General features: G+C 48.2%; 1 protein-coding gene across 2 annotated transcripts; it reads right to left on the reverse strand.

Moving 5' to 3' along the window:
- Positions 1 to 419: 419 nt before the first annotated feature.
- Positions 420 to 18,736, reverse strand: LOC142376647 (RNA-binding protein 39-like). 2 transcript variants are annotated; one of them, XM_075460088.1, is made up of 15 exons: positions 18,608 to 18,736; positions 16,499 to 16,553; positions 13,434 to 13,483; positions 9,543 to 9,707; positions 9,308 to 9,361; positions 8,977 to 9,094; positions 7,944 to 8,096; positions 5,892 to 6,038; positions 4,316 to 4,381; positions 4,034 to 4,238; positions 3,861 to 3,947; positions 3,027 to 3,132; positions 1,153 to 1,258; positions 976 to 1,054; positions 420 to 887 (listed from the first exon to the last, which is right to left on the reverse strand). In XM_075460088.1, exons 2-15 carry the CDS (start codon positions 16,547 to 16,549, stop codon positions 784 to 786), a joined length of 1,491 nt encoding a protein of 496 aa, XP_075316203.1. In that variant the 5' UTR covers positions 16,550 to 16,553; positions 18,608 to 18,736; the 3' UTR covers positions 420 to 783. The 2 variants fall into 2 exon arrangements, with proteins under 2 accessions (XP_075316203.1, XP_075316204.1); XM_075460089.1 differs by having other exon boundaries at positions 18,643 to 18,717.
- Positions 18,737 to 18,984: the final 248 nt, after the last annotated feature.

The raw sequence follows: 18,984 nt of genomic DNA on the forward strand, positions 1-18,984 counted from the left end.
CTTTTCCTGTTCCACAGCAGACAGCAGCAGACTTTTACAAAATAAAAGCCTGTGAGCAGCAGACTTTTACAAAATAAAATAAATAATAAAACAGGGGTGGTTTGTGGCGTAGTGGGCTGAGCAGGCGCCCCATGTACAGAGGCTATAGTCCTCGCTGCAGCTGGCCCTGTGCTGCATGTTGTTCCCCCTCTCTCTGCCCCCTGCTTCCTGTCTCTCTGAACTTTCCTATCCATTAAAGCTTATAGTTAGGGATGGCTCAGGTGACCCTGAAACATCCCATAGTTCTGCTGATATAGGCCCAGCCTGCTGGGGGAGCTCCCATGATGCACCTCTCCATGTATATAAAGTACATGGAAGTGCCCTGAGATGACATTTGTTGTCATTTGTTGCAGCGTTCTGTGAAAGGAAGGAGACGCAGCCGACATGAAAATAAATTTAATCAATAAATTTACAAAATCAAATCTGGTTTAGAAAAACAGTTAAATACAAACCAACCAATCAGCTGACACAGCTCATGGCCCTGCCCCCCTCACAGCTCACAGAGCCAATCATTGGACAGTATTCAGGGGTGAGGGTGGGGCCATGTGGAGACCCCGCCCAGAAAATATCATGAGAAGAAGAAAACAGGAAGTAAAGGGTGTGGGTCACATGACCAGGTGACCCTCTGCAGACCTGAAAAACTACAATAAAACAGACTACTGTCGACCAATAGCAGGAGAGGATGTAAATGAGGGGTGGGCTCTAATGTTCAATGTCCAATCACAGGGCAGTGCTGCTGCTGAGTCACCGTCGTGGGGGCGGCGCCACCAGCTGTGTGGCGGTGGCGGACTCTGGGAACAGGTTGTGGTAGGTGGGCAGAGGGACATATGCCGCCGTGATCATTTTACCTGAAACACAGGTGAGACAGTCACAGCTGCTCTCCGATTGGTCCGCAGCACACAACACAGCAGTCACATGACAGATAGCGAGACTTACCGCCAAAGAATCTTCCGTGGAGGGCGTTGACGGCGGCCATAGCGGCCGGGATCGACGGACACTTGACGTAAACATTCCCCTGAAAGAGAGCAAAGGTCAGAGATGCTCTGCGCTGACAGGATGTCTCACTACACACCGCTCTGTCAGGGTGTGATGTCATCAGCAGAGGACGCGTACCTCATTTGAGTTTTTATCCACGTAGATATGGACGACTCCTCCGTGTTTGTTGCACTCGTCGATGACGTCATGTTGGATATCCACCTCCCACCCGGGAGCGTCCTCGCTGAAACAAAGAAACACCGTTACACATTCTGTCCAACCTCTGTCCAACCTCTGTCCAACCTCTGTCCAACCTCTGTCCAACCCCTGTCCAACCCCTGTCCAACCTCTGTCCAACCCCTGTCCAACCCCTGTCCAACCCCTGTCCAACCTCTGTCCAACCTCTGTCCAACCTCTGTCCAACCCCTGTCCAACCTCTGTCCAACCCCTGTCCAACCGCTGTCCAACCCCTGGCTGTGTTCGAAACCGCATACTACTCCTACTACTCCTACTAACTTTCTGAGTTAGTATGCGAGTTTGAGTAAGCGAGAAGTTCCCGGATGCATACTAGATTCTCCGAAATGTTGGGTATGCATCATGAGGTTACTACTCATACTCAAACTACCCAAGATGCAACGTAACGTGACGTCGCCGATAGGGATGGGCATTCGATGAAAATTTCTTCGTCGATCGTCGGGAGAATTAATGATTAATAATCGATTAATCATTAACATTTTTATATTAAAAAATAGCATAACTAGGCCCATGTCAACTTACTAGCCAGCTCCTGCGTCCGCTGTTTGTAATGAGTTTCGATCCGCCTCGTCACGGTGCGTCTTGACGGCATGGTGTATTCGGGTTCCAGAAACTGTACTAAGTCCTGAAAACCTTTGCCCTCCACGGCACTGATGGGGAGCATGTCAGTTTCAATCATCTTCGCCATCAGTTCGGTGATCTTCTCTGCTCGATGTGCGCTGCAGCTCCTTCTGCTCTGTGCTAACACCGAGTCAATGCTAGGCTGAGATAAAGATGAACCACCACCGTCTATCACAAGGCTTGGATGCGCATTGTTTAAGTGATACATCATTGTAGTAGTCGATGAATTGTATTTGTAATATGCATTGCAGTGATTGCAGTGCACTATGTCATTTTCTAAACGAAAATGTTCCCACGCCACACTTCGCCGCGACCTCTTCATGATAAGAACTAGGCGATGACGTACGGAAGCTCGCATGTAACAATTTGAAAAAAAAAACAAAAAAAAAAACATTCGGTTCGTCGAACAAAGTGAATTTCGTCGACCAAATTCTTAATGATCAATCATCGATTAATCGATTAATTATGCCCATCCCTAGTCGCCGATCGTCATTTCCTGTCAAAACGGCAGTTTCAAGCTAGCTACAACGAGGGTAGGTTCACTTCCTGTTTTCAAAACAAAAGCACCAATTGTATCCTAATGGCTTTCCCTATGATAAAAGGCAACGGGTATTTTATTTTGTGAAAATAACCGGAAGTGCGTTGCTCACTGCGGCTAGCTTTAGTAGCGCCGAATTCATGGGAACAAAATTGTAAACGGCCGGTATTTTGTCAGGTTTTCAACACGTTGGGGATCTAAACGACTACTTTCTCTCCTAAAAATGTTTCAAATGTTGCTAAAGTTTACAGAGTTTAGAGCTTAAGAGAAATCAGCTTCAGGCCGGCTGATTTCGGCTCGGGCAGGAGCGAAATGCATTGTGGGTAAACGCTCTGCATACTCTCTGATCGATGAGTATGTAGTATGTACCATGTAGTATGTCGTATGCGGTTTCGAACACAGCCCCTGTCCAACCCCTTAAGGACGGGCTTCACTCGCCCATCTAACTGGACCAGGGTCCTTGTCCCAGTGCACCTGTGCAGCATCAGAATTCTGTTGTTTTTCTGTCCACCTTCATCTTCCACCTGAAACTGGACTCGCACATCAGAACACACACACACACACACACACACACACACACACACAGGTGAGTGCTCACCTTTTGGGGTTGAACATGTTGGACAGCTGGAAGCAGTGAGTGGCGATCGGCTGAGACGGGAGGGTCAGAGCTCCGGAGCTCATGTTGAGACCCGGATTCATGGCGGCTGGAACACAGACAGGACAAGAGGTCAGCTGACGTGCACCTGATAAACTGTTGGTGTCTCTTGGTGAACGTCGGTTGGTTGTTTCAAACTCAGTGTGCCACGATGCTAAAATATCCAGTCTGTCTTTCGGAATTTTGAGAATAAGCTAAAATTCTATTGAGGTTCTGAGCCTGTTGATCGCCAACGAGGCCGAGCAGTGAAATCATCACAGATCCAATGGTTTTGGTTGGATTTTTCCTATTTCTTCTGTGGAATGAGTATATTGTTTGGTGACCAGAATGGCATATTGACTAATGTCATAATTTGGGGGAATAATTGATTGCCAATGAAGTAAAGATGAAAATATAAAAAAAAAAAAAAAAACCAACAACTGATTTCTCTGCATTAAATTGAGCCAAAATCATGTAGAAATGTATTTTAAGAGTTAGAATTTCATTGGATGTTGTCAGCATTTATTGACAGCTTACCCAACCCACTGAGGATTTGTGGAAAATTGTAATTTTCCAACATTTTCTATCAAAAAATTAAGGGTACATACACTAAAATGGCCACATTTTTTTTCCCCCATGTTTCCAGGCAGAGCAGACCCTCTGATTATTGCTTCTTAGGGACAAATAAAAAGTATGGCAGACCATGTCAGGTTAAACCCTGACAGGTATGAGGGGTCATCATGTCTGTCCTCTAACATCAGCCTTTTCACAGCTGATGATGATGATGATGCGTGTTACCTGACACGGCTGCCATGGCTCCGATGGCGATGGCGCCGCTCATCTGTAGCGCCTGCTGAGCAGCAGGAGGCATCTGCAGACCGGTACCTGCACACACACACACACGAGAGGTTACAGGTGATGGACGACCACACGGACATGAGCCGTGAGCGACGGGGGGGGCGTGGCCTCACCCTCAGCCAGCCGGGCCATCAGCTGCAGGCGGCCCGTGGTTCCCAGGTCGATGCCGGTGCGTTCCAGCTCGTCGTTGTCCAGGAAGGACGACGCCATGGAGGGGTCGGTCCGCTCCGTCACGTGACCCACCTTCATGGGCTGCCCGGCCAGCTCGAAGCCGTTCAGCTGCTCCAGGGCCTTCTTAGCACACTCAGCGTCTGCGAACTGACATCAACCACACATGTGACAGCTGACTGTGAGCCAATCAGAGGGATTGGTGACTGTGATGATGCGGCACTCACTGTGATGAAGCCGTAGCCTTTGGAGCGCCCAGAGTCGCTGTCCATCATCAGCTGGATGCTTTCAATCTGAAAGACGCACACAAAAACAAGCCGTCAGAGCATAGATAGATAGATTAGATAGATAGATAAGATAGATAAGATAGATAAGATAGATAGATAGATAGATAGATAGATTCAGGGCTCTAAATTAACACCCGCCAAATGCGGGTGAAAGTTATTTTTGGTGTGTATTAAAAAAAAAAAAAACTCACTAACCGGCTTGGCCGATGATAAATGAGGAACTTTACCATCTATTTCGCGGGACGCAAAATTATTATATACAGTCTATGCGCGGGATGCGCGACCGCAGTTTCTATGGGAACGCATCCGCCGAGGCGGCCGTACGAGGGGAGCGGGCATGGGTCACTCTTGGTTTGGAAATACGATAGACGCCGGTACAAATACAAATACAGACGCAAACACAAACAAAATGTGGCGATGGTTGGGACAGCCGGCCGTGAAGAGAAAAGATTTGCCTGCCAAAGGAAGGGAGGAGGATGATATTGAACCTCACAAAACAAAATAAAAGGAAATGTAACTGTAAATGTTTAACTGGTCGTGAGTGGCTCGTGTATAATCACGAAAACAACGTAATGTTCTGTCAGGGTTGCCGAACGTATGCTAAAGAAAAACACAAAACGAATCATTTCTTGGCAGGAACTAATAATTTCAAAGTAGAGGCGGTAAAGGATCATGAGAGCGCCCGAAGTCATCAGGAGAGCCTGAGGACGAAAACCGCCAAAACGTGTCGTATCGAAGAGAGCGACGCTGGAGGGAGCCTGGCCTCAATGAAGACGTCCGAGTTTGAGAAGATGGAGTTACTTTTTCGCAATGCCCACGCCATCGGGGAAAAAAGGAAGGCCTGTCACTGACTTCGCATGGATGTGCGAGTAAGTGGATTAACTATTATTTACATGTTTCTTGATCAAATGAATTCAGTGGCTCTCATCTGTCTTTTTTGCACGGAAAAATATGTGGCTGGTGGAAATTCTGATTGGCTGGTAACTTCAGAAACTTACTAGCCACATTGGCTGGTGATCAAAAAAGTTAATTTAGAGCCCGGGATATATTATATATATGTATAGATATATATAATATATCGATATTTCGTTTCCCGATAAAGTATCGATTTATCAGCCGCACGTATCGATTTTTTAAATTTATTATTATTTAATTTTTTTTTTTTTTAAGGCGAGACCCGGCAGGCAAAAACAGTGATTTTTCATGGAGTGGTTCAATTTTGAGATTTCGGGCCAGTCTACTCCTTCAATATGTTTTTCTTTCAACCTGCCATAAAGAAAATGTTGAAAACATAAATTAAAATGTTTATTTTATGACATTTTGCTTACTTAGCAGTCCTTTTCGCCAGAATTTACCAAAAAGTTAGCATTCCAACGCGCCATGCCGAGCTTCGTCTGTTTACTGAAGTCTGTCATGACCGGTGTCGTTGGAAAGCTCCGAGTCTCCTGCACAATGATATGTCACCCAAATAACGGCACTTCCTTTCTATCAGTAACCAATCGTGAATGTGCCTCACCCGTCCAAACGGCTCAAAGATTCCTCGCAGCATCTCCTCTGTGATGTTGAAGTGCAGCGAGCCGACGTACAGCCTCATTGGTCCTGCTGATCCCTTCTGCAGGTTGTTGGCTGCTGCAGCTGCAGCCGCCGCTCTGTTCTTCTCTGCCTGCACGGAAACACGCACAACAGTGGCTTAAATATTGAATATTTTCACACCAAAACGTTGGAGGTCGCAAAAAAAAAACAAAAAAAACTAGGGCTGGGCAAGTCAACTCGTTAATTATTTAACGGCGATAAATATTTTATCGCGCATTAGCGCAGGTTTTATTATTTATTTTCTTATTGTAAAAGTCTGTTGCTCTCAGGCTTTTATTTTGTAAAAGTCTGTTGCTCTCAGGCTTTTATTTTGTAAAAGTCTGTTGCTCACAGGCTTTTATTTTGTAAAAGTCTGCTGCTCACAGGCTTTTATTTTGTAAAAGTCTGCTGCTGTCTGCTGTGGAACAGGAAAAGAAAGTAATCGGCGGATCCACCAAACATGGAGAAGGGTACGGAACTTTTACCCGGCCATTTTCATTTTAAAGTTCTTCCAGACGGCGGAGTCGACAGAACCAAAGTCATCTGTAAACACTGCCAAGTTGAATTGTCTTCTCAGCGTAGTAGTTCCAGTCTAAAATATCACTTAAAGGCAAAACACACAACTGATAGCAGCAAGTCATTCAAGGAAACAGACAGTGGAGCGAGACTTCTACATAAAAACTACAGAAAGATGCTGATGTTAAAAGTGTGTTTGCACAACAAATGTTATGGCACTTTCATTCATATGGCAGCACATTTAAAATAAAGCTAAATGCTAAAAGCTATACGCTACTTTTGGATTCATTTTTGGATTCTGCGTACAAATGCGATTAATCGAGATTAATCAGGGAAATCCTGTGATTAATTAGATTAAACATTTTAATCGTTGCCCAGCCCTAAAAAAACAAACAAACTGGTAAGTCTGAGGCGGTTCAAATGGCGCCATCGATCGCCGTGTGTGAAAGCTCTAAGACGTGATCTGCTCGCCGCCACGACTGAATATCTTGCACTTTCTGGAGCAGACGGAGCTGTGAGCGAGCCATCAGCGAGGTAATTACAGCCAATCAGAGTGCAAGAGATGGGGTCAGGTGACACTAGCTCAGTTAAACCCGGAAACGGAACCAAAATAAAACATGAGGCAGAGCGCGATGGAGAAACTCTGAGTCTGGTCCGAATTTAGTTAGTCTGGATTAGGGCTGAGCAATTTTATTGATACTGCGATCGATAATTTTAAATTTTTTTTTATTTTATTTTATATATATATATATATATATATATATATATATATATATATATATAATTTTTTTTTCAATTTAAATTAAACCTATTTTTTTTTTTTTTAAAGCAAACTGTATTGAAAGTCAGACGTTCCAATGAGTGAAAACACAGAACATTAAGGTAATACAACACAATGCCAGGGGGGCTCACATTCTACAAAACAGTGATAAATTAGTTGATAAAAATGTTGTTATAAAGTGCACAGCTCTCACGTTTGTGACATGTTCGTTTGTTTCTGTTTGTCTGGCGGTGTTGTCCTTCCGGTTCAAAGGTCGGACCACCGGTCCAATCAGCGACGATTCATGTCAAATCACACTGTCCCTTTTTCACCCAGAAAATTATGTAAGTGTATCGAATCATATCGAAGTGTATCAAAACGCATCCAAATGTATCAAAACGCATCCAAATGTATCGAATCATATCGAAGTGTATCAAAACGCATCGAAGTGTATCAAAACGCATCGAAGTGTATCAAAACGCATCGAAGTGTATCAAAACGCATCCAAATGTATCGAATCATATCGTATCGAAATGTATTGAATCGTATCGTGAGATTAGTGTATCGCTACAGCCCTAATCTGGATGTTTCCACCGTGTGATGTCATCACGGCCTCAGAGAGAAACCGCCACTTCCTTCTTAACGAGCCGCTCCTGCAGCTCAGCCCAGTGGCCCAAACACGCCATGAGTTTAAAGGTGCTGAACACGAGCGGGACGTACCTGGGAGGCCTGAACGATGATGGGAACTCCCAGCAGCCTTTGGCCCGTCAGTCCGATGGCCAGAGGGACCGAGCTGGCCTCCACAAACTCAATGTAGGCGATTCCCTTCGATCTGCGAGAGTTCCTGTCGGAGATCATCCTCACGTCCCGAACCTGCGGAAGGAGCACAGCGGCTGTCACCACGGCAACCAACCACCCAAAACAGTGCAAGTGAACGCAGCAGCAGAGCTCATCATCGGTCATCATGAGCATGACACCCAGAACCAGGGGATCACTGGAGTTATTGGGAGTAATCAGAGCACTAACAGCGATGATTAGCTGAGCCTCAACATGGACATAAGGACTGTGTTCGAAACTGCATACTACATACTGATCGATCAGACAGTATGCAGAGCGTTTACCCACAATGCATTTCGCTCCTGCCCGATCTGAAATCAGCCGGCCTGAAGCTGATTTCCCTTAAGCTCTAAACTCTGTAAACTTTAGCAACATTTGAAACATTTTCAGGTGAGAAAGTAGTCGTTTAGATCCCCAACGTGTTGAAAACCTGACAAAATACCGGCTGTTTACCATTTTGTTCCCACGAATTCGGCGCTACTAAAGCTAGCCGCAGTGAGCAACGCACTTCCGGTTATTTTCACAAAATAAAATACCCGTTGCCTTTTATCATAGGGAAAGCCATTACCATACAATTGGTGCTTTTGTTTTGAAAACAGGAAGTGAACCTACCCTCGTTGTAGCTAGCTTGAAACTGCCGTTTTGACAGGAAATGACGATCGGCGACGTCACGTTACGTTGCATCTTGGGTAGTTTGAGTATGAGTAGTAACCTCATGATGCATACCCAACATTTCAGAGAATCTAGTATGCATCCGGGAACTTCTGCTTACTCAAACTTGCATACCAACTCAAAAAGTTAGTAGGAGTAGTAGGAGTAGTATGCGTTTTCGAACACAGCCTAAGATTTTACTGTGAAAGCGTTAGCCGACTTCCTGGTCAGGTGACCCTGCAGAGGTGGGAACAAACGGGCGTACCTTCCCCACTGCAGAGAAAAAATCCTCCAGGTCTCGGGGTCGGATTCGGGCCGCCAGCTGCATGCAGAACACCGTGCGAGCATCTCGCTCCTCTGGAGTCAGGTTGTCTATGGGCAGCCTGCAAAACAACAACAACAGGGTGTCAGCAGCAAGCGCAGACTCAGAGGACTGTGATGCGCTCAGAGGACTGTGATGCGCTCAGAGGACCGCGATGCGCTCAGAGGACTGTGATGCGCTCAGAGGACCGCGATGCGCTCAGAGGACTGTGATGCGCTCAGAGGACCGCGATGCGCTCAGAGGACCGTGATGCGCTCAGACCCGGCAGCCTCACCTGATCGGAGTCTTCTCCTGCCTGACGGGACTCTTGCTCCGGGACCAGCGGCGGCTGGAAGATAAACAGACCGTCAGCTTCAGATTGCTCACCTCTTCTTCTTCTTCTTTTCTTTCTAATGTTCCCCTTTTGCTTTGAAAACCAGAACTCAACACCGCCCCCTTGTGTTCCCGTTACATTCTGCAGCCGCCGCTCACGGCGAGCTCTTGCTGTGGCCAACAGGAAGTGGACTCACTGCTTGTGGTGGTCCTTGTAGCGGCCCCCGCGCTCTCGGCTGTGGTGGCGCTCTCGGCTGCGACTCCTTCGCTTCTCTCGGCTGCGGCTGCGTTTGCGCTCCTGACTCCGGCTCCTCTTGTGCTCCCGGCTGCGGCTGCGCTTTTTGTCGCGGCTCTGCCTCTTCCTGTCACACGGGAGAAAGCCAATCAGCTTCAAGAAAAAAGTGTCCTCAGCTGGAGCCACCTGGGGCACTGACCAACACCTGAGCCTTTGGGCTGAAGATGGAGGTGGACAGACAGGTGAGCCAGAGACAGGTGAGCCAGAGACAGGTGAGCAAGAGACAGGTGAGCAAGAGACAGGTGAGCCAGAGACAGGTGAGACACAGAAACAGGTGAGACACAGAGACAGGTGAGCCACAGAGACAGGTGAGCCACAGAGACAGGTGAGCCAGAGACAGGTGAGCCAGAGACAGGTGAGCCAGAGACAGGTGAGACACAGAGACAGGTGAGACACAGAGACAGGTGAGCCAGAGACAGGTGAGCCACAGAGACAGGTGAGACACAGAGACAGGTGAGCCAGAGACAGGTGAGCCAGAGACAGGTGAGCCACAGAGACAGGTGAGACACAGAGACAGGTGAGACACAGAGACAGGTGAGCCAGAGACAGGTGAGACACAGAGACAGGTGAGACACAGAGACAGGTGAGACACAGAGACAGGTGAGTCAGAGACAGGTGAGCCAGAGACAGGTGAGCTAGAGACAGGTGAGACACAGAGACAGGTGAGCCAGAGACAGGTGAGACACAGAGACAGGTGAGCCAGAGACAGGTGAGACACAGAGACAGGTGAGCCAGAGACAGGTGAACCAGAGACAGGTGAGCCAGAGACAGGTGAGACACAGAGACAGGTGAGCCAGAGACAGGTGAGCCAGAAACAGGTGAGCCAGAGACAGGTAAGCCAGAGACAGGTGAGACACAGAGACAGGTGAGACACAGAGACAGGTGAGCCACAGAGACAGGTGAGCCAGAGACAGGTGAGCCACAGAGACAGGTGAGACACAGAGACAGGTGAGCCAGAGACAGGTGAGCCACAGAGACAGGTGAGCCACAGAGACAGGTGAGCCAGAGACAGGTGAGAGCCAGAGACAGGTGAGCCAGAGACAGGTGAGACACAGAGACAGGTGAGCCAGAGACAGGTGAGCCAGAGACAGGTGAGACACAGAGACAGGTGAGACACAGAGACAGGTGAGACACAGAGACAGGTGAGCCACAGAGACAGGTGAGCCAGAGACAGGTGAGACACAGAGACAGGTGAGCCAGAGACAGGTGAGCCACAGAGACAGGTGAGCCAGAGACAGGTGAGACACAGAGACAGGTGAGACACAGAGACAGGTGAGCCAGAGACAGGTGAGCCAGAGACAGGTGAGACACAGAGACAGGTGAGACACAGAGACAGGTGAGCCAGAGACAGGTGAGCCAGAGACAGGTGAGACACAGAGACAGGTGAGACACAGAGACAGGTGAGCCAGAGACAGGTGAGCCAGAGACAGGTGAGACACAGAGACAGGTGAGACACAGAGACAGGTGAGACACAGAGACAGGTGAGCCAGAGACAGGTGAGACACAGAGACAGGTGAGACAGAGACAGGTGAGACACAGAGACAGGTGAGCCAGAGACAGGTGAGACACAGAGACAGGTGAGACACAGAGACAGGTGAGCCAGAGACATGTGAGACACAGAGACAGGTGAGCCAGAGACAGGTGAGCCAGAGACAGGTGAGCCAGAGACAGGTGAGCCACAGAGACAGGTGAGCCAGAGACAGGTGAGCCAGAGACAGGTGAGACACAGAGACAGGTGAGACACAGAGACAGGTGAGACACAGAGACAGGTGAGCCAGAGACAGGTGAGACACAGAGACAGGTGAGACACAGAGACAGGTGAGCCAGAGACAGGTGAGCCAGAGACAGGTGAGTCACAGAGACAGGTGAGACACAGAGACAGGTGAGCCAGAGACAGGTGAGCCAGAGACAGGTGAGTCACAGAGACAGGTGAGACACAGAGACAGGTGAGACACAGAGACAGGTGAGCCAGAGACAGGTGAGACACAGAGACAGGTGAGACACAGAGACAGGTGAGCCAGAGACAGGTGAGCCAGAGACAGGTGAGTCACAGAGACAGGTGAGACACAGAGACAGGTGAGTCAGAGACAGGTGAGCCAGAGACAGGTGAGTCACAGAGACAGGTGAGACAGAGACAGGTGAGACAGAGACAGGTGAGACACAGAGACAGGTGAGCCAGAGACAGGTGAGCCAGAGACAGGTGAGACACAGAGACAGGTGAGACAGAGACAGGTGAGACACAGAGACAGGTGAGCCAGAGACAGGTGAGACACAGAGACAGGTGAGACACAGAGACAGGTGAGACACAGAGACAGGTGAGCCAGAGACAGGTGAGCCAGAGACATGTGAGACACAGAGACAGGTGAGCCAGAGACAGGTGAGTCACAGAGACAGGTGAGACACAGAGACAGGTGAGACACAGAGACAGGTGAGCCAGAGACAGGTGAGACACAGAGACAGGTGAGACACAGAGACAGGTGAGCCAGAGACAGGTGAGCCAGAGACAGGTGAGTCACAGAGACAGGTGAGACACAGAGACAGGTGAGTCAGAGACAGGTGAGCCAGAGACAGGTGAGTCACAGAGACAGGTGAGACAGAGACAGGTGAGACAGAGACAGGTGAGACAGAGACAGGTGAGACACAGAGACAGGTGAGCCAGAGACAGGTGAGCCAGAGACAGGTGAGACACAGAGACAGGTGAGACAGAGACAGGTGAGACACAGAGACAGGTGAGCCAGAGACAGGTGAGACACAGAGACAGGTGAGACACAGAGACAGGTGAGCCAGAGACAGGTGAGCCAGAGACATGTGAGACACAGAGACAGGTGAGCCAGAGACAGGTGAGCCAGAGACAGGTGAGCCAGAGACAGGTGAGCCACAGAGACAGGTGAGCCAGAGACAGGTGAGCCAGAGACAGGTGAGCCAGAGACAGGTGAGACACAGAGACAGGTGAGACACAGACAGGTGAGCCAGAAACAGGTGAGCCAGAGACAGGTGAGCCAGAGACAGGCGAGACACAGAGACAGGTGAGACAGAGACAGGTGAGACACAGAGACACGTGAGACACAGACAGGTGAGCCAGAGACAGGTGAGCCAGAGACAGGTGAGACACAGAGACAGGTGAGACACAGACAGGTGAGCCAGAAACAGGTGAGACACAGACAGGTGAGCGCCAGAGACAGGTGAGACACAGACAGGTGAGCCAGAGACAGGTGAGACACAGAGACAGGTGAGACACTGAGACAGGTGAGCCAGAGACAGGTGAGACACAGAGACAGGTGAGACACAGAGACAGGTGAGCCAGAGACAGGTGAGACACAGAGACAGGTGAGACACAGAGACAGGTGAGCCAGAGACAGGTGAGACACAGAGACACGTGAGACACAGTGACAGGTGAGACACAGTGACAGGTGAGACACAGAGACAGGTGAGACACAGAGACAGGTGAGACACAGAGACAGGTGAGCCAGAGACAGGTGAGTCACAGAGACAGGTGAGTCCCAGAGACAGGTGAGTCACAGAGACAGGTGAGTCACAGAGACAGGTGAGACACAGAGACAGGTGAGACAGAGACAGGTGAGTCACAGAGACAGGTGAGCCAGAGACAGGTGAGCCACAGAGACAGGTGAGACAGAGACAGGTGAGTCACAGAGACAGGTGAGACACAGAGACAGGTGAGACACAGAGACAGGTGAGTCACAGAGACAGGTGAGACAGGTGAGACACAGAGACAGGTGAGACACAGACAGGTGAGCCAGAGACAGATTAGACAGGTGAGACAGACAGGTGTTACCTCTTGGTGCGCTCGTCCTGCCCGTTGGGGCTCAGGGTCTTGGCGTCCTCCTAAGCAGGTCGACAGAGAACAGCGTGAGGAGGCGGACGGAACATTCAGGGGGCGGGGGAGGGGCGGGCAGAGAGAACACGAACAGTTAAAGAACATTCATTTAAAGGCTGTTCTGTGGGGGGTCAGAGGTCAGTCTCTCTGTCTGTGAGGGGTGGGGTCACACGTCAGTCTCTTTTTTTAATGGGGGGGTCCGGTCCTTCAGTTCCTGGGGCTCATCTGAAGGAGGCAGGAGTCTCAGCCGCTCACTCAGACCAGAACCAGAACCAGAACCAGAACCAGGGTGAGCCCTCCATACTAAACCTGTCCCAGCCTGGCGCTTCCTGCAGAGCTGCTCAAACAGACGGGACGTCTCACTCCGTCCTCGTCTCTGAAGCCAGAGAGCGGCCTCAACACGCTCTGTGCACCTAGTGGTAAGCCCCGCCCACTCCAACCTGCTCTGTGGGCCGACCTCGGATCAGAGCCAATCAGATGGGACCGGAATCTGATCCCACCGGGCCCGAGTCAGGTGATTAACCAGCAATCTCTCTGACTAACCAACTCCCAGAATCCTCTGCTCTTCCTCAAAAAAAGGGGGTGGAGGGGGATGGGGTGGGGGGGTAGTTTAGGGTGACCCGGGGACCCAGTCATGTTGCCATGGGGACCACAGAACAGCAAAGCATGATGGGGCTTTTTACTACCTTGGTGTCTGATCACAGTGGCATTCAGGGGAGTAGAGGTGAGAAATCGTTAGGCAAGTCTACAAAGAGAGATAGATGTTCGTTTATTCATGACAGTCTGAAGATGCTGAGCCACCACCACCACCACCATCATCATCATCATCATCATCATGTGTCAGCCCGACTCTGCTGCTGCCACACACCTGAGCAAACACCTGAACACACACCTGGGACCTTCTTTTGTGCTTCCTACCTGATTATTTCTGGGTTCTGATCAGTGTTTTCACTCATGATGTCACTTTAAGACACTAGAAAATATATTAGGGGTGGGACGATATGCTTTGGTCACGATTCGATTGTATCACGATTCTTGATAATTGCGATTCGATATAATCAGTAATTGCAATTTTCTTTTCCTTCTTAAGAAACAAACAAGTTCTGTGCCCGCAAGTTCACAAAAACATGGGGATATTTGTCTGAGAACATTGACGAGTTGAACCTCCCCTCTGTGACAGACTACAACTGTGTGCATGTGTTACAGGAAATGGATTACTGTGGTAACTTTTTCTAAGGTTGCAGGCTTTGTGTATTGTGTAGGTATGTTTTTATCTTGTAATTTAAGTTTTGGTATTATTGTTGTTGTTATTATTACTTTTATAATTTATTTGTCCATGTTATGTTTCTGTTTAGTTTGTGTTAAATGGTGTACTGTATATGGTTGGGGGGCGGGGGGGGTCTGGTTTGTTCTTTGTTGTTTTTATAACCAATGTGTGGTATCATTCCTAATGTCAGCCACTCAAATTGCCTTACTTGTTGGGCTCTGGACATACATCACATGAAAAGATCATAAACCTTTGTATTTACCTTTGAAAAACCAATAAAGAAATCTTTGGAAAAAAAAAAAAAAAAAAAGAAACAAACAAGTTGAATCAAACTTCTAGAATGAATGTCGTTCCCATAAACAATGCACATCACACTGTGTCAGTCAGTCCAGCAGCTGACATTTATTTCAACTGAGGCAAAAAAGAGGCACTTAACATGTACAGCATTTTTTTAAAGTTTACAGTTACAGAATTAATTGAAATGTCTACACGGCACAGATGTGGGCTAGTTTTATCATAACTTAATGTAATGAATTGATTAAGTTTTTCTGGACATGGATCTGATGTAATATAATCGATTCCGGGGAGAAAAATCGATTTTTAAAATCATCACAAAAATAAATAAATAAATAAATAAAAAATAAATAAATAAATCGCGATATGTACCTGAATCGATTTTTTTCGCCCACCCCTAAAAATATATCTTATTGATTTTCTTACTATTTTTCAAGTTACTGAGAATTTAGTTTAATTTCTGAACACAACTAATCAGTTTGTGTAGAAAGTGCATTAATATACTGATGACTTGTAGTATCGAAACCGCATACTACATACTCATCGATCAGACAGTATGCAGAGCGTTTACCCACAATGCATTTCGCTCCTGCCCGAGCCGAAATCAGCCGGCCTGAAGCTGATTTCTCTTAAGCTCTAAACTCTGTAAACTTTAGCAACATTTGAAACAGTTTCAGATGAGAAAGTAGTCGTTTAGATCCCCAACGTGTTGAAAACCTGACAAAATACCGGCTGTTTACAATTTTGTTCCCACGAATTCGGCGCTACTAAAGCTAGCCGCAGTGAGCAACGCACTTCCGGTTATTTTCACAAAATAAAATACCCGTTGCCTTTTATCATAGGGAAAGCCATTACCATACAATTGGTGCTTTTGTTTTGAAAACAGGAAGTGAACCGACCCTCGTTGTAGCTAGCTTGAAACTGCCGTTTTGACAGGAAATGACGATCGGCGACGTCACGTTACGTTGCATCTTGGGTAGTTTGAGTATGAGTAGTAACCTCATGATGCATACCCAACATTTAGGAGAATCTAGTATGCATCCGGGAACTTTTCGCTTACTCAAACTCGTATACCAACTCAAAAAGTTAGTAGGAGAAGTAGGAGTAGTATGCGGTTTCGAACACAGCCTCAGTCTGTTCTGCCTACCTTTATTTTAATTTAAGAGGTAAATAACTCCAAAAATCAGAAGGGCAGCCGACATCCAAAGAAGAGCTTTGGGATGTCCTTCAAGAAGCCTGGGGAACTATTCCTGAAGACTCCTTATGGAAATGACAGAAAGCTCGTCTCAGAGGGTTCAGGCTGTGTAAGGAGAATAAAGGAGCTCAGACCACAAAACAAACGTGGCCTAACGAGCCCTGCTGGAGAACCTTTTCACGGTTCTGCAGGTCCAGTTCAGCTGAGTGAGGAGCAGCAGAGTCCAGCTGACAGTCTGAGGTATACGGAGAAGAAAACAACATTCACCTTCCTGTACGGAGCATCCAGCATCGCCTCGATGTCCAGGTCATCCGCCATGGTTCTGCACATATAAAGAGAGGTGTCAGAGTTTCTGATAAACCTTTATACAAGACAGTAAACAGTTAGCAGGTACCGGCCACTGTGGATGTCTAACAGCTGCCACCTGTGGATGTTTAACAGCGGCCGCCTGTGGATGTTTAACAGCTGCCACCTGTGGATGTCTAACAGCGGCCGCCTGTGGATGTTTAACAGCGGCCACCTGTGGATGTCTAACAGCTGCCGCCTGTGGATGTCTAACAGCTGCCACCTGTGGATGTCTAACAGCTGCCGCCTGTGGATGTCTAACAGCTGCCGCCTGTGGATGTTTAACAGCTGCCGCCTGTGGATGTCTAACAGCTGCCACCTGTGGATGTCTAACAGCTGCCACCTGTGGATGTCTAACAGCTGCCACCTGTGGATGTCTAACAGCTGCCACCTGTGGATGTCTAACAGCGGCCACCTGTGGATGTCTAACAGCTGCCGCCTGTGGATGTCTAACAGCTGCCACCTGTGGATGTCTAACAGCGGCCGCCTGTGGATGTTTAACAGCGGCCACCTGTGGATGTCTAACAGCTGCCGCCTGTGGATGTCTAACAGCTGCCACCTGTGGATGTCTAACAGCTGCCTCCTGTGGATGTCTAACAGCTGCCGCCTGTGGATGTTTAACAGCTGCCACCTGTGGATGCTTAACAGCGGCCACCTGTGGATGTCTAACAGCTGCCGCCTGTGGATGTCTAACAGCTGCCACCTGTGGATGTCTAACAGCGGCCGCCTGTGGATGTCTAACAGCTGCCGCCTGTGGATGTCTAACAGCTGCCGCCTGTGGATGTCTAACAGCTGCCGCCTGTGGATGTCTAACAGCTGCCACCTGTGGATGTCTAACAGCTGCCGCCTGTGGATGTCTAACAGCGGCCGCCTGTGGATGTCTAACAGCTGCCACCTGTGGATGTCTAACAGCGGCCACCTGTGGATGCTTAACAGCGGCCACCTGTGGATGTCTAACAGCGGCCACCTGTGGATGTCTAACAGCTGCCACCTGCGGATGTTTAACAGCGGCCGCCTGCGGATGTCTAACAGCTGCCACCTGCGGATGTTTAACAGCGGCCGCCTGCGGATGTCTAACAGCGGCCGCCTGTGGATGTCTAACAGCTGCCACCTGCGGATGTTTAACAGCGGCCGCCTGTGGATGTCTAACAGCGGCCAGCAGGGGCGAGGCTAAGGTATTTTTAGTGGTGCCAAGGCACCACCGTGAGATAGCTCGGCACCCCCTGGCTCAGCACATTTATAAAATATTATATTATGCAAAAAACTTGCTCTGCCCCTGCGCAATACTTTGGTGCGACTGGCCAATCTGGCAACCCTGCTTCAAAATGAGGTTTGTGAGCAGTCCACTTATCAACTACATCTCGTCTGATTGGTCGGCACATATTTATTTATTTATTTAATTTATTAATTTTTGTGTGTTTTATTTATTTATTTAATTTCAAAAGGCATTCTTGATATTATTAGCCTTGGGTGATTACAAAGTGTGGGGTTTTTTTTTTTGCTCAAGGATTCATTATTTTAGTGACCATTTGATTTATTTTCTAGCATTTGTTTCTGTTTTAACTCTTTACTCCCAAAATAAATGTTGAATTATCTTCAATATTTGTCTCAGGCTCTCTGTTATCCCTGTCGAGCCACAGTCTTTTGAAATGAAGAGGTCAAAATTGAATGTTGTAGGGGAAAACACTACTCAAAGCAAAACTAATACGGCTCCAAAATTTATAAATGTACTAGTTTACCTCAATTTGTGAGAAATAATGTGCCTCTGTGAACAATGGGGGTTGGGCACCCCTAAAGACCAGATCCTAAAATCGCTCACACTACAGAACACTTCGGAGTTCTGGGTCTGGAGCCTCGGCGTCACAGTGACCGCGTGTCCGGGTTGAGCGCGCTCTCAGGCGGATGAGAAGCCCCGGGCCTCCGCAGCTAGCAGCTAACAGCTAGCCCACCAGGCCTCAACGTTTTTCCCGCTCCAAACGGAACTTTGCTCGGCCGATCGGTTCCACAGCAGTTACAAAAGTGGAGTTTTACCTCACAAGCGGCTCGGAAGAGGAGAATCTGCTTACAGTCGGTTCTGTCCTGTTCACGGAAGAAGTTTTCTGGGCTTCGCACGTCAGCCGGGTCGTCGTTTTAAATGGCGACCACTAAGGAACGGTGTTATCGCGAGATCTTGGTACGGTGAGATCAAAACACAGCGCGATCAGGTGATGTTCTTCTTCTTCTTCTTCTTCTTGTAATTTATTGGCGGTTAGCATCCGTAATGTTGCATTACCGCCACCAACGGTACAATTATGTATGTGCGTCTATAAACCGTCTATAAACGACTATAAAAAGCTCTGGTGCGGGTGTGGAGCGTCGACGAAGGAGTGATAAAAAAAAAAAAAATAGACAAATAAATAAGCATTTCA

Source organism: Odontesthes bonariensis, chromosome 3 (assembly GCF_027942865.1).
Source record: "Odontesthes bonariensis isolate fOdoBon6 chromosome 3, fOdoBon6.hap1, whole genome shotgun sequence".
NCBI lineage: Eukaryota > Metazoa > Chordata > Actinopteri > Atheriniformes > Atherinopsidae > Odontesthes > Odontesthes bonariensis.

Excerpts from the sequence above, each read along its gene's own strand:
- LOC142376647 (XM_075460088.1), bottom strand. The coding sequence starts at position 16,549 with ATGGCGGATGACCTGGACATCGAGGCGATGCTGGATGCTCCGTACAGG. Across the intron at positions 8,097-8,976 it reads TTTTCTCTGCAGTGGGGAAG|GTTCGGGACGTGAGGATGAT; the intron begins GTACGCCCGTTT and ends CTCCTTCCGCAG. Across the intron at positions 1,259-3,026 it reads AACATGTTCAACCCCAAAAG|CGAGGACGCTCCCGGGTGGG; the intron begins GTGAGCACTCAC and ends TCTTTGTTTCAG.